Source organism: Glycine max, chromosome 11 (genome assembly GCF_000004515.6).
Source record: "Glycine max cultivar Williams 82 chromosome 11, Glycine_max_v4.0, whole genome shotgun sequence".
Classification (NCBI taxonomy): domain Eukaryota; kingdom Viridiplantae; phylum Streptophyta; class Magnoliopsida; order Fabales; family Fabaceae; genus Glycine; species Glycine max.
The window spans coordinates 4,209,840-4,224,911 of record NC_038247.2 but is presented as its reverse complement, the minus strand read 5'-3'; the positions used below and the strand labels follow the sequence as shown (position 1 = coordinate 4,224,911).

Here is a 15,072-nt window from a genome sequence, read left to right as displayed (position 1 = left end):
CGTCCCCCCCTATGTTGTGTGTGTGGACCAGTGGCCTCCATTTTTGAAGTTATCACATTTGTTGGCATAAAAAAGGCAAGTGGACATGCCATTGAGTAAATTGATTCTATTCTACCTCTACCGTGAATAGTTGTAGGCCAAGGAAAAGGAACTCTAAGATATTTCTTTATATATGGAAATACTAATGAGTTACCGAAAGCTATTGCTATGTATAATTATATTAGATAGCAATTTGCAATTGCTATGGCTACAATTGTTTCTTTTCGTGACACTCTTTCCTTTTCCTTGTCCTTCGCATCTCTTTAGCATTTCTTGAACCACACGGGATTTTCCTAGTATCTGATCTTAAAGCTATGCCATCAAGCTCACGTCTAAAACTTCACTTTATTCCGTCCTTTTCACACCCCACGCGTCTTCCTTTCTGAAAGTGATCGATGCTCATTGATCTCTCCGTATAGCCTTTAACCTTCTATTCCCACCTTTACTTGATACCCTTCCTTCCTTACTTTATTTTCACAAACAACACTTTGGAATATCTAACAATATCTTTACTCTCACACGAGGGGTCACTAATCTTAGCCTTATTTAAAACTCCAATCTAATCTACTCTAGCAACTATGGTTATAGACATGACGTAGCTGCTATCTGGGGTACCATCAATATATGTCCAAGGCAACATCTAATTCCCTATTCTCCCCTATCTCCAACTAGCTAGCTAACATTTCTCTTGGACAAGGAGAAAGTCTTAACTAAAAAAACAACCTATATATATTAGAGGGATTGCATCTTTAGGCACTTTTATTTATTTATTTTACTTTCCCCCACTATAACCCACCATAAATGATTAAGCCTTTTTGTGGGTTGCATTTAATATATATATATACACTTGAAGCAACTAATCACAATCCACTAATTATATGTTTGAAAGACTTTTAAACTTGTATTTATATTCTTGCAGACCCTTTAACTAGCTTTACCCACTTAATTAAAATAAAATAGGTTCAGATTTATATAAGTGAAGCACATGGCGTGACGTATCTTTTCTTGGACAGCTTAATTAATGTATTTTTCATGTCCCAATTAATATATGTATAATCAGATATACTGTTCAATAATACTAAAAAGTAGGTAAAGGTTCTTACCCTACACATTATATTCTCTTTTAGGCATGCATTCACATCTGATGAATCTCCTATCATCACATGCTTGTACTCTAAAACTAATAAATATATTACATTGTATAAGTATATAACCATTACAAACTACATTTTCCATTCTCTATCTGTTTTTAGAAAGAGAGAGTACTTTTGATCGAGGCATATCTAAATTATTTGGTCTATTTATATTTTTACCCTTGTTTCAAATTACCTCCCCCTTACTTCTATTACATCATCCTGGCGTCACATTTGTTTTGATTGTGGCATGGGTATGATTCAAGAGGTGAGATTAGAAGCCTATAATGAGATTCCTGCTTGATTAAATAATTGCTGTAAGCAAAACCTAGTTCATCTTCATCATTTTTCCATTTCAATATGCACGCACCTGCTAGTCTTGACTTTAGGTATAATTTTCAGAGAAAAGTCAACGAGCAAAACCGTCCATGGAATGGAACTCATATAACTTCTACCTTGACTGCCGGCTTCTCTTCTCTACACTCTACACTTTTAAACAGCATCAGATTAGGGTCTTTCTTCTTTTTTTAATTTTAAACTGCTCTTTTGACTATCCTAATTAGACAAGCCGCAGGCCCATCCTTTTCTAGGAAGAAATTGGCAGAATTACAAATAAATATTTTGGAAATGGTTGTCTTTGACTTACTCTTCATCATACATTAAATATTCACTTTAACCACCGAAATAGTTTCTTTAAGATGCCTTTGGTAGGAAGAAAAAGAATAACTAAGGTGAATGAAAATAGGAAAGATAAATAGAAATAAAGTAAAAATAAAAAATTAATAGGTGAATAAACATAAGTGAGAAATAGTGTAAAAAATATGAAAAGAAAGAATGACAAGCACGAAAAAAAGGAGATCGAAATTGAATGTAAACAATTAGTGAGTCTCACGTCTTTAAATTTTGTTCATCTCTTATTTTCCCTCTATGAAATACAATCACCTTTCTTTTTTCCACCATTTTTTTCTTGTTCTTCACCCTATTTAAATAAATATATTTAATATATAAATCATATTATAGTTAAAATCTATAAGAATAAATGACTTTAAATATATAAATTATATTTTAGATTTTTCAACAAATAATTTAAATTGTGACATCAACTATATAAATATCTTATTTTAGTAAATAGAAATTGAGAAATTTTGCAAATATACCAAATTCTGCCACAGAAAGTAGAACCCCTTTGCTCAGGAGTACTACTAGCTTTGTGCCTTTGTTGGTAAGCTTTGTGATTGTGACGTACGTACTTGTGCATTGCATTACCATGAAGACCTCCTCATCAGATCATTTCTCAATACACGTCCAAAGTGTAGATCCACCGTTCGGATCACAACCCGACAAGCGTCTATGTCCCACTTTATTGTCTCCATATTATTACCACTTTTTTTTTTTCTTTTTGATAATACAATACCACTTTGTTTTTTCTTTCTTTTTTTGTTGATAATACAATATCACCTGTTTAATGCTAAACAAAAATGCATGCACATAGAAAGAAAGATTAGTGGTATATATCAAAACCCTTAATGATTGTCACGGTAGTTAATGGTTCTAAATTCTCCCGACCTAGGATCGTGGTTAGACTTAGATGTCACGGTTCTGTTCATTAGACGTGACCAAATCTGGGGTGAACACTATGTACCCCATACTATACTAGGTAGAAAACGAGAGCGGAACACACATTTTGGAATTTTATTGACAAATTCGTTTTCGTTTGTTGAGAAAATCATTGATTAAGAAGAAAAATGGTTGCAAGTTGTAGGTTAATTTGAGAAAGACAAAGAAGCAATGTAGCCCACAACCCCCACCCTCCATTTGGTAGATGGACCCCTACAATACATTGTCTGCTAAATCCACGTACATGAGAAGATTTCATCTATCTCACGACAAGTGTGGAGAATCTCCAAATGGTTCCTCACTCACTCAACCACAAATTGTTGCTGACCTTTCCTTCTACATTTTCTTCTTTTGTAGCTTACGATAAGGTCAGTGACCATGCTAATTGGTCCATGCCTTCCTCAAAAGTCTTCCCGAACCGATCTAATCCTAACCTTTGTGCCTACGGCACAATATGTTCAAATTAAAGGACCATGCAACGTTGTTGGCCAAGAACAAAAATATCACCCTCTCTCATTTAAAGAACCTTGCTGATTTAATATTATTATTTGAAAGTTGCACATGGATTCTCATCCACAAATTAAGATTATTTATGCATAATTTTTATGCTAAAGCCTAAGAAAGTCTCCCTCTCAAGAAAAGTACAATTGAGAAAACAAAAACAGAACGGTGGTTCCCAAAGGAGGGGGCTTTTCTTTTGAAAGCAAGTGTGAAAAATGGGCCATGTAAACACCCCAAAAGGCCAACAAAGTTAGATTCTTCGCATAGGATATGAGGGGAATGAGTGGCGTTGAAGTTGCTTCCAAACTAAGACGGTTTCAAGTGGATCGTTTTCTTAATCAAGTAAATGAGTTGTGTGGTGGGGATTCGGGTTTTGCTTATTACTGTGGGCATTATTTTATGTATGATTGTAAATCTAAATGATATGGAGATCCCATTTTTATACATAAACACCTTTGGCTGTACAAAAAGAAAATCCATAAACACCTTTCACATTCTATTTTCTTATTTTTTTTTTATCTTGTTATATCACATTATTTATTGTATTTACACTTTTTTTTTATCTATTTTTCCCATTGTCAAATACATGAGTTATACAAGAAGCCTGTATCAAAGTGAAAATAATTTTACTTTTAAGAATGTAAGAATTTTAAATCTCGACTCTTCAGATTAAAAATTATTTAGTGTTTACATGATTATTTTAAAACATCATGTGTATTATTTTAATCTTGACTATTTACCTAAGATCTAATGATCCACGTTTATAGTTTTAACTGTTTTCAAAGATACATTTCTTATTTATAATTAATTTTTTTAATTATCATAATTAGGACATTTAACTCTCGAATCAATCAATTCTCAATAATTTTTTACCGGTCAGCATAAATATATTAATTAGGTACAAAGTGTACCTTAAGCTTGTACTACATAGTTATATTTGCATGGTTATGATCTCACCATAACCGAACCAGTCCCAAAACCAGACTTCAATATCTCTACAAATTAAAATTATCTTTGAATCAGTTATAATATTTATCCTCCGTCCAAACAGGTAAAAAACGGTTTCACACAGTAATCTGCTTGTTATCAATATTTAATATTAACACAAAGTCGTTGACCCTATTTTATCTTTACCAACCAATGATCATGTCAGATATTAAACCCAGTTTAATTTCTTTCATGGAAATGGTCCAAGTTCTATAGGCCAACTCCACATGACAGTTGTTTTGTATCACCCTACTTAATTTCCTCTCTTTGCGCCAATATCTTTGGTGGTTTATAGCTATAGTATTAGTATATTGCACTTTGGGGGAATATCAGTGTGTGGGTCACGTGCTCAGGGTCAGAAAGTGACCGTTAATATGCAATTTGACACCTTATTTTAATCACAATAACTATGAATATAATTCTCTATATAAAATTTAATTATTTAACTCACTGCACGCACATAATAAGAAATAAGAAAGGGATAACTTTATCCGAATTATACTCACCAATCAAGGGCTTTCGTAGTTGAGGTTTTGAGGCCAAAATAAAACCAAAGGAAAAATAACAGGATGCATGTGCAAAGGATTTATTAAGCTCCATTTCGGTTCTTCTCTCTTTCTTAGCTCAAAAAATTTGCAATATGCCTTAATCAATGCATCTTTCTTCATTTCTTGACACGTAGCTATGTTTGACCAAAGGGTCTCTCTCGTTGTTGATTATCACTTTTTATGTCGAATCAACGGTTGATGCTGCTCCCTTAAATAGAACAATTAAGTACAAGCATTCTTTTATATTTGATTTAGTATAAACTCAACAGTGGTGGGCAAAAAACATTTGGGACGGTCATCATCAAAATTTTCACAAGTGCTTGTAAGATGCTATCATGTGCATGCATCCAATGCTACAAACAGATGTTAAGAAAAATAACAAAAGGAAAATATCAAGTGCCGGCTTTTTCTTAGCATTGGCGGTGGCTAAATAAATAATAACAATCTCATTTCTATTTTTAAAGCAATTTCTAGGATTCTCCTAACTTTTTGGGTACTACTTCGACAAACCTACCAGTTACGCGGTCAATTCTTTGTATGCTTGATAGTGTAGTACTGCTAAAGTCCACAGATTAAGAATTGGTTTGTTAGAGAGAAAAGAAATAAATAAAAAAGTGAATTGAGATAATTTTTTTAAATTAAAGGAAAATGTAAAATTGTGAGTTCTATATTTTTTTTATCATTTTTCTCTTCAAACAAACGTACCCTAAGCCTCAATAATAGTTTAAGCATTTTTATATTGTTCCTTAATTAAAATTAAAATTTTACTTTTGTTTTGATTTATTGTGAAGATAATTGAAACAAAACTATATTTTTAATTAAAAATAATTCAAAAAATGCTTAAAGTAGTTAATGTAAGTTTTATTTTTCGTAAGGGGGATCATTTATTAGCTTGTGGAAACTTTGGAGATAAAAAAAAGTTGGTCCACGTGACTGCACCAACCCCATCCTCTAGAGTGTGTGACTCTGTGATAGTTATTTTATGGTTGAGGTTACTATACTCCCTAACCTCCAAATCCAAATACATTGTCACCTTTTAGGGTGAACCATCACATTAATAACGAGGGGTGCGTGATGGTAACTTCTCACCGATGCTTTTAAATCGGTGAAGTTCTGGGAAACAGTACCAGAGGCAGCTAGCTTGTGAACTTAACTAACCCTTTATTTCTTTTGTGGTAGATTATATTGAGGAAATTGCATTTTTTCTATCTTAAAATACGTGTAAATTATATTTTTTTCTTTTTTCTCTTAAATATATACTTTCCTTTCTTAAAACATCAATGTCATCAATATATGTTATATTTAAATCTATTTTAATGTTCTGAAAGACAAACTATTTTAATGTGTTTTTAGTACGCTGTGAAAAGTAAGGCAAAAACAAAAATTAAGGAACATAGTGTGTCACACAGTAAGATTTCCAAACAGTACTATTCGAGTGATTGATATAATCCAACCTTGTGATATCAAATGGTTACGAGAGCTCTACACTGCGAAGATACCAACAACACTATTAGTTTCGTGTGCAATATGAAACTTACCTGTGTTTGGTACAACAGAGAAATGAAAGGAGGAGATAAAAAAAAAAAAATCAATTGTTTGGACTTTTGAACCACGAAAAATGAACAGATGAAAAAAAAATGAGTTTCACCTTATTTTAATTTCTCTCTCATGAGATATTTTCAACATTTAACACATTTCTCGTTTGTGATACTCTAGGTAGTTTTCATGTAATCCTGTTTGGTTTCAGCTCGTTCACTTTGGGAGCTTCTATGTTGTTCTCGATACCTCTCGTACCTTATCTTTTCTGGTAATATATTTTCTTTGGCTGTTAATTTTTTTTTATCAAGTTTGGAAATCAACTGTTTTAACAAAAAAACCGATTTGAGTGAAGACAATCAATTATTGACATGGTAAATCGATAATTTTTTTATTCTTTTATCTTGATAAAAAAATATAAATTTTGAGGATACAAAGATGGAAGTATAATTTGAAAAACTCTCTCAAAGAAAAAAGTGTAATTTCTTCAATTATATTGTAACCTCATGTGATTTGATTAAAAAAATGCTTTATTTTCTTGTGGTATTTTACTATTTTATACTTTCTTTTACTATCACATTATCACCTTAATTCATTTTTCATTCATTTTTAAAGATAAATATACTTTATAGACAGATAATAAAGTTACTATTTGTTGTGTTATTGTTTACTTCAAAATTACTATTTTATATATTAATTTTAAACATGAGTTGTTTTCTTAACAAAATTATGCATAATTAAAAATATATCATATATTGCAAACAATTAACAAAATTAAATTTTTCATATATTTTTAGGTTAATGTTTATTCAAATTTATATATTAAATTATTTTGAAAAAAAATTAATTTTTCATTTATTTTTTTTAAAAAATTTATAATTAAAATATACAAATTCATTAAAAAAATTAAAATTATATTAACTCTTCAAACACACTTTTATAATTTGACAAACTGGTTTATCTTTTATATTATTAAATTAGTATTTTTAAAATGTATACTCATCCTAATTTCGGGTATAATTTTTTTTCATTACTTGATTGCAATTTTGTTAAATACAATGTTATGATTTATATTTAGTAAAAGTAAGCAATATAAAAATATTTCTAAGCATTCTTGATATGTATAAAAATTTATATTATTTATAAGTGTATGAAGTATTTTTGTGAATAACTCATTAGATAATTTTTTAAAATGTTATTAAAAATAGTTTTAAACTAAATAATGAAGAGATGGATGATAGTTTTACTATTTTAAATGTATTTGACTATTAAAAAATAGAATGAAAAAATATTCTAAAGGGACAATTATATTTTAAACTTTCTATATAAGAGTACATTTGATTCGTTAAAGTCATGGTACTAAATAGGACAAGAAGAATATTATTAGACAAAGACACAGGTTATATAATATTTGTTTTTATCTTGTATATTGTCTGATGAATAATGAATAATACGAATAAAATAATATAAAATTTATTAAAATAATCTTTTTAATATTTTATCTTAATATAATTTATATTAAATTTAATGTGTTTACTAAAATAAAAGTAAGAAAGAGTTTTGAATAAAAAAATCTAGTATTTTATTTTTAAAATGATAATGTAAGTTAATTACTATTTTTTTATTATTAAATAGATAAAAGTGAAGATAAATATGTCTTTTTAATACTTTGTATCCGAGAAAAAAAATTGTCCCATTGTGTTTTTAATAACAAAAATTAGATATTTTATTATGTTATTATCAGCTTAATTTGTATTGTTTTCTAATCATTTTTCAAATGAAAAGTGAAACAAAAAAATTTATCCAATCCAATATCATAATTTTTAAATGAATCACTAAGGATTTAAATTTTCAAACTCTGTTGCATAACTAAAGTATTTTTAAGTTAAAAGACAAGAAATTAAGTATAATTTATCTTTCTCTTAAGGAATGCTTTATTTTAATTTGGGATATCTTTCGGTTGGTAATCAAGGATTAATTATTTGAGACACTAAAATATATTTAAGGGATTGATGTTTCGATTCTTAATAGTTGTTCTTGTTTAAAGGGTAAAAATATCCATGTAATACTGTGTTGATTAAGAATGCAAATCATGAAATTGGCGCCAGGCAAAAACATGACAATATTCGAACAGAAAAATAACAGTACCAGTACTATATGGGAGTTAACAACGCCAAACTTGTTAGTAGTTTCATCATGTGTAAAGATAGATAATGGTACTTGGGATGGGAGGCCAATTAATTGCAGAATTAATCATGCCCTCTGTTGGAGGAACACATCCTCGTTAAGCTAATTGTTAATCACTAATGATTAGTTGGATATAACTTTTTTCTTCATGTTTCTTGAAACAATGGCGGAAAGAAATAAAGATTGCAACAAAGAAATGAAAGTGAAAAATAAAGAAAGAGAAGAAGAGATTAACGTTAGAGTACAACACACCAATGTGACATGATGATTGTGTGCTTTGCTTTTAGATCCCCCGCCAATACCCATGATAGCTCGTGGGCCAAAGATTAGTCATGCATACTTACTAACAATAATAATAATCTAAAAGGACAAGTTAACCAAGCCAATAGTAAAAACAATAATACCAAATCTCTTTATGCTCACTCGAAAAGCAAAGCACAACTTCTTAACTCACCATCACTAGAACAAATAAATCAATAAAATACTAATACTATAAAAAGATTAGTGGCCAAAAAATCGCATTCCCGTTGATAAAGGAACACAATGTCATAATCCTCATAACCAACCATTAATAAAGATAAAAATAAAAATAATTTACACTCACAGGTGTTTCCTGAAAGAACCGTTGCTCAACAGCTATTATATTATCATTGTCACGTCTTGTAATTTGGAATTTCCTATTTACCATTTACGACAAAACATGAAGGAAAAAAAAAAAAGAAATCCAAGTGGGGTCCACCGTTTTGGTGCTATAAATTAAAGAGGCTTCTGCGGAAGTTGAAGTCTTCTGTGAGAGAAAGAGAAAAAAACAAAGACACTATCAGTTATCACTACTCTTCTATCAATAAAACCGCAATGGTAGACGTGGACCGGAGGATGACCGGTCTAAACCCGGCCCACATAGCCGGTTTACGCCGTTTATCGGCCCGAGCAGCAGCAGCTCCGTCCGTCCCGGTCCGTAACGGCGTCGTCTCATTCGCTTCCTTAGCAGACAAGGTCATAAACCACCTTCGCGACTCAGGCATACACGTGCAGCATGGTCTCTCCGACGCGGAGTTCGCACGTGCCGAGGCTGAGTTCGGGTTCGTGTTCCCGCCGGACCTCCGCGCCGTCCTCGCCGCCGGTCTTCCCGTCGGTCCGGGATTCCCTGACTGGCGCTCCGGCGGCGCGCGGCTGCACCTGCGCGCGTCGCTGGACCTTCCGATCGCGGCGATTTCGTTCCAGATCGCGCGGAACGCGGTGTGGTCGAAGTCGTGGGGTCCGCGACCGTGCGAGCCGGAGAAGGCGCTGCGAGTGGCGCGGAACGCGCTGAAGAGAGCGCCGCTGCTGATTCCAATCTTCAACCATTGCTACATTCCTTCCAATCCCTCACTCGCTGGAAACCCTATCTTCTTCGTCGACGAGAGCAGAATCTTCTGCTGCGGCTTAGATCTCTCCGATTTCTTCGACCGCGAGTCGCTCTTCCGTAGTTCCGAAGCCGATCCTATACTTCTCAAGAAGCAGCGATCCGTCAGCGAGAAAACCGCCGGCGTTTCCGTCTCCGCCGCGTTCTCGCGGCGGAGCCTCGACTCCGGCGAGAGGACGCCGCGGTGGGTGGAGTTCTGGTCCGACGCCGCCACGGATAAGCGGAGGAGGAACTCCTCATCGTCGTCGTCGTCGTCGTTGTCGGCGTCGTCGTCGCCGGAGAGGTTTTTCGAGATGCCGCGGAGTAAGGTCCCTGGCTGGGTGGAAGAATACATAGGGAAAATAGGGTCGGTTTTGAAAGCGGGTGGGTGGGGCGAATCGGATATAAACGAAATGGTTGAGGTTTCAGCTTCTGGATTCTTCGAGGGAGAGATGGTGGTGTTGGATAATCAAGCGCTGTTGGATGCTCTGCTTTTGAAAGCGGATAAGTTTTCAGATTCGCTCAGAAAAGCTGGGTGGAGCTCCGAAGAGGTATCCGAAGCTTTGGGGTTTGATTTTCGACCCGAGAAGGAACGGAAACCGGCTAAGAAGCTGTCACCTCAACTCGCCGAGAGAATCGAGAAACTGGCTCAGTCGGTTTCCCGGTCAAGACATGATAACTTGGGAAAAGGAAACTGGATGAATGAATGAAAGAATTTACCTACACTTAATTTATTTTGAAGGTCTTGCTTTTCCCTCTTTTGGGTTTTAAACGATGAGGAATTGGGGAAACAAAGTGCACAAAATAGATCAAAGAGGTTTAAAATTACTTCATGTTGATGATAATAAAATGATGAACCGTTAAGAAGTCGTGTACAGTAAAATGAATAATATCCCAGCCAGCCAAAGGTTGCATTTATGATTTTCTTTTCTTTACTAAGCTAGCTGGTTATGTTATGTTATGGCTCATGGTTCTAAATGGCCACCACGGGTGCACGTGTGACCTCACTCACTTGTACGTGTTTTGAATAGTTTTAATTGAGAGGTGTGAGACAGTGCAGCATGGCATCGTAGCCATCCAATGCCAGGAAAGCAAAGGCTGGTGGCGTCGTTTTACTCTCATTGCTTGAGGCGGTGTCGTTTTATTTAGCACAGCGTGCGTAACTAGGGTAGGAAAGGAATGAAAATGAAAGTCTCACGTATGTATGTATGTATGATAGGATTACTACTATTTAGGAGCACTGAGTGTGTGTGTGTGCGAGAAAGCCCAAAGGTCTCATCTTTTCAGTATAATTTGAATTTCAGTGTCGTTTGGCTTCTTTTTACTGAAGCTCAATTTCCTTGGAATTTGGAAAAGGATATGCATGCAATGTATGTATGGGCTTGCAGGCAGAAAAAAACTGACATATAAACAACAATAATTAAAAACACAAGAACGAGGTACACTGTTTTGTTCGGGCGAGAAAGAGAGAAAATTATGGGTTATATACACCGTCATTTAGATTTGGGATGAATGGGAAAAGAGTTGGCAATAAGCTGAGGCACGACAAAATGTTATTTAGTGGAGAAGGAAATTTACTATTCAATCATTTTAAACCCCAGGTTTTATGGCAAAGTGTCACTGTAAAATTTAAAATTGTCTCCGTACATTTCAACTAATATTTTAATAAACCCTTTCATCTTACTTCCATTGAGTAACCAACCGTAAATTTATTTGTGATAAATATTCGGTCTAGCACTGCAAATTGAACCTGAGACATGAATTTGTTTATGCGGTGCTCTGACTATTTTCAATTAAAAATGAGATTAAATAATTATTTTTTAAAACTGAATGATTAAATCTCTCGATTAAAAACTGGATGATTAACATCATAGATTTGAGAGAAAATAGGAGGATAAAAAATGTATTTTAACATATATATGTATAATCATCCGGTTTCCTCTTCAATCGACGTGGCCTAACATTGGATTCAGATTCTCTAATGTTAATGAAATGTTATATTATGAAAAGAATAGGAAAGTAATTTTCATAAATTTATTATTTTTGTGTCTTTCTTTCCCGTCCTAATGTTTGAGAATCATGATTCATGACCGATCCCCCTAAATTATCGACACTTGGGCACCAACTCAATGTCTCAATCTCCCCCGGCCCAAAATGATTTTCTCTGCATTTTTTCAACCTTGATTGCCCTTCACACTCCCTCCTTCAATGCTCTAGAATCACCAACTCAACATTATTGTCATCAACTCCAACTTATCCAAAATAGTTTTCGTCTCTGCATTTTCTTCTAGCTAGCACACCCTAACGTTAATTGCTATGATTCGTTCTCCCTCAACATCTTTGATTTAGGCATGGAGGAATGGTACTCAAGATGGTGGTTGCGGTTTTTCGCTTTGGAGTTTCAGAGTTTAATGCAAGGATGACAGAGTGAGGACAAAGTATGCCCATTATCCAGTGTAAGTTGGGGAACAAAACAAGAAACACAATGACATTTGACTCAATTTGAAATGTTATTCAATCACACAATTAAAATCAGCGAGTACGTGAATCAATCAATTAATACAAGGTTATCGTAGTTGTAAAGTTTATGGTGTTAGTTTACAGATGATATAATGTTTTTGGAGTACATTTTGTCTTGAAAAAAGGGGGGGAAATTTGGGATAAAAATGAGAGATTAGGGATGAAAGAGGGGCCACGTGATTGGGGCCTCTCATGTCCCAACCCAAAAGGGTGTCCGTACGACACAGGACTAGAATGAAGGTGCATGAAAGAAGAGAGGGTTCCGCGTTAACTCACTTCACTGTTGTTTACTTGTAAGCTTCGCACCAGCTTCCGTTCAACATTCAAACACTGAAACACGTTAGTCTACTTTGTTGGGTGATGAGAAATGAAGCGGATATTTTGTATTTTTTTGTTTAGGAGTTTGTCTTAATTTGCTTGTTTTGTAAACATTTCGGGGAGCATCTCATCTATACTAGACACAAGAGCAGGTCCTCATGTGGAGAGGTACGGGAAAACACAAGGATGCATTTCTATTTGATTGCCATTTTCTACTTTTCAATTCAAATTGTTTTTGGACTTTACTATATTATTCAAACGTTTATATATCGACAAATTATTTGTAATATCTGTCATGAAATTTGAATTAATCCAAAACATGATGAACTACGCTTTGTCTCTCTCATCCTCATAAATTAATAATAGAACCTACAACTGGTCCCTTCACAAAATATTTGATTTTGAAAGTGAGATACAGGAACCACAACTCCCTGTTACAAGGGTAGAGGTGAAGATAAGTTCCGGAGGATCAACCCAGACGTCTTTTTACTTATTTCTTTAATTGAATAAAGCAATTTAATTAGCAAAAATATGATAATTAAAGAGAACAATGTTATCATTTAGAAGAGTTTATTATTTAATTAAATAAATAAGAAACGAGAGAAAACAATAAGAGCATTTCTAATGATTTACATTAAATTTAGTTTGACAATCTTTATATTTCAAAAAAGAAGTTAGCTTCCGACTGTTCTTTTGAAGTGTAAAGATTATTAAACTTAATTTCATTTCTTTTAACTAACTCTTACTCTTATACATGATTATATCCTTTGAAGTGAAAACAATACGTGGTTTTTGTATTTTATAAAAAAACATGTGTAAAAATTAAGTTAGTCTTGGGTTCATACATACATATATATATATATATATATATATATATATATATATATATATATATATATTTTTTTTTTTTTTTTTATATGACTAACTTAAAATGAAAAATTGCCGGTTCCTGCCCAAAAATTGCTGATATGTCATATGAAATGCACTCATGGAAATTAGAGGAAAAAATGATTGAAAAGCAACAATAATTAAGCGCTGACAAAGCATAATTATGGGAAAGGAATCAAAGCGAGTCCAACATTCGAAACAATAACGAAAAATAGTACTGGTAGCAATGAAAGATCATGACTGAGTCGAGTGTTTTCTGCCTGATAGTCAAAGACTGATACATACATACATAGTAACAAATGAGAAATAGAAAAGACAAAAATGCAACTACAGTGCCATAACGCTCACACTCCAATTTTTAGATAACATGAATGAATGAAAACATTTATAATAGTAATAATACAGTGCTGCAGCAGCACAAATATTTGTCGATATGGAAAATAATGCAATGAAGCAATAAATGCATCCACCAACGGTTACTGCAGTCAGCGCAAATTGGACCTTCTTTGCCTGTACGCACTGTGATTTCTGAACCCGACCGTTGATCACTTGTCACTTGTCTTTCTCTCTCCCATCATTCATGTGACGTGCCAAGACACTTACTTGATCATTTCTTCCATCCACGTACCTCCCTCGTGACAATGCTAAATATTCGGAACTAAAATTGCTATGTACTAGTAGTATCTTCTTATACACTCCTGTCTCTTATTTTTTATACTTCAAAGTTATGAAATTAATTTAATACGTAAAGATTTTTTAAGTAGATTCTGTTTCTCAACCAAAGTTTTTTTTTTATATATATATACATACGATTGAAAATCGAACTCCTATTAACATGACAGAACTTTGTTGGTATATACTCTTCTCTTTCAATTAATCAATGAACATATAAAAAATAGTTTATCTTATTAATCTTATTGAGGTGGCCCCATGTCCCTTCGATTCTCATAAATGTGTATGGTCATAGCCCTTCCGTCGTTTTTGTGTCTGAGGCACTTTGAACAAACCCCACACATGCGATCCTATGTAGGCTCCACGTACCTTCTTCTCATTTAATCCTAGCCATGCTTATGAATACTTATTTGAAATTGAAGACTAAAAAAGAAAAGGAGTGATGTGATGGAGAGGTGACCGTGGACGGTGGTGGTGGTGAAGTTATATTGTCTGGCAGAGAGAGAGAGAGAGAGAGGGTGATGGTAGTGGCCACCACTTCACCCCCTCTCATATTCCTAAGTTTGAACTTTGATCTTTCACTTCGATTTTGTTCATGCAAAGGGAGACAACGTGGAGAATTGAGGGATGGTGACTATAGTTGACATTAAGGCAACCTTGTCTAATCGTCTAACATTGTCCTTTGGTATATGGTTCGTGTTTTTACCATGCCATGCCATGTCTAATTTCTTAGACCTGTGTT

General features: G+C 33.8%; 1 protein-coding gene across 1 annotated transcript; it reads left to right on the top strand.

Moving 5' to 3' along the window:
* The first annotated feature begins 9,113 nt into the window (after nt 1-9,113).
* On the top strand, nt 9,114-10,853 carry LOC100776346 (uncharacterized). Its single transcript, XM_003537262.5, has one exon. The coding sequence runs from the start codon at nt 9,404-9,406 to the stop codon at nt 10,640-10,642; it is 1,239 nt and encodes a 412-aa protein (XP_003537310.1). The 5' UTR covers nt 9,114-9,403; the 3' UTR covers nt 10,643-10,853.
* Nucleotides 10,854-15,072: the final 4,219 nt, after the last annotated feature.

Coding starts and splice junctions, on each gene's coding strand:
- LOC100776346 (XM_003537262.5), top strand. CDS start 9,404: ATGGTAGACGTGGACCGGAGGATGACCGGTCTAAACCCGGCCCACATA.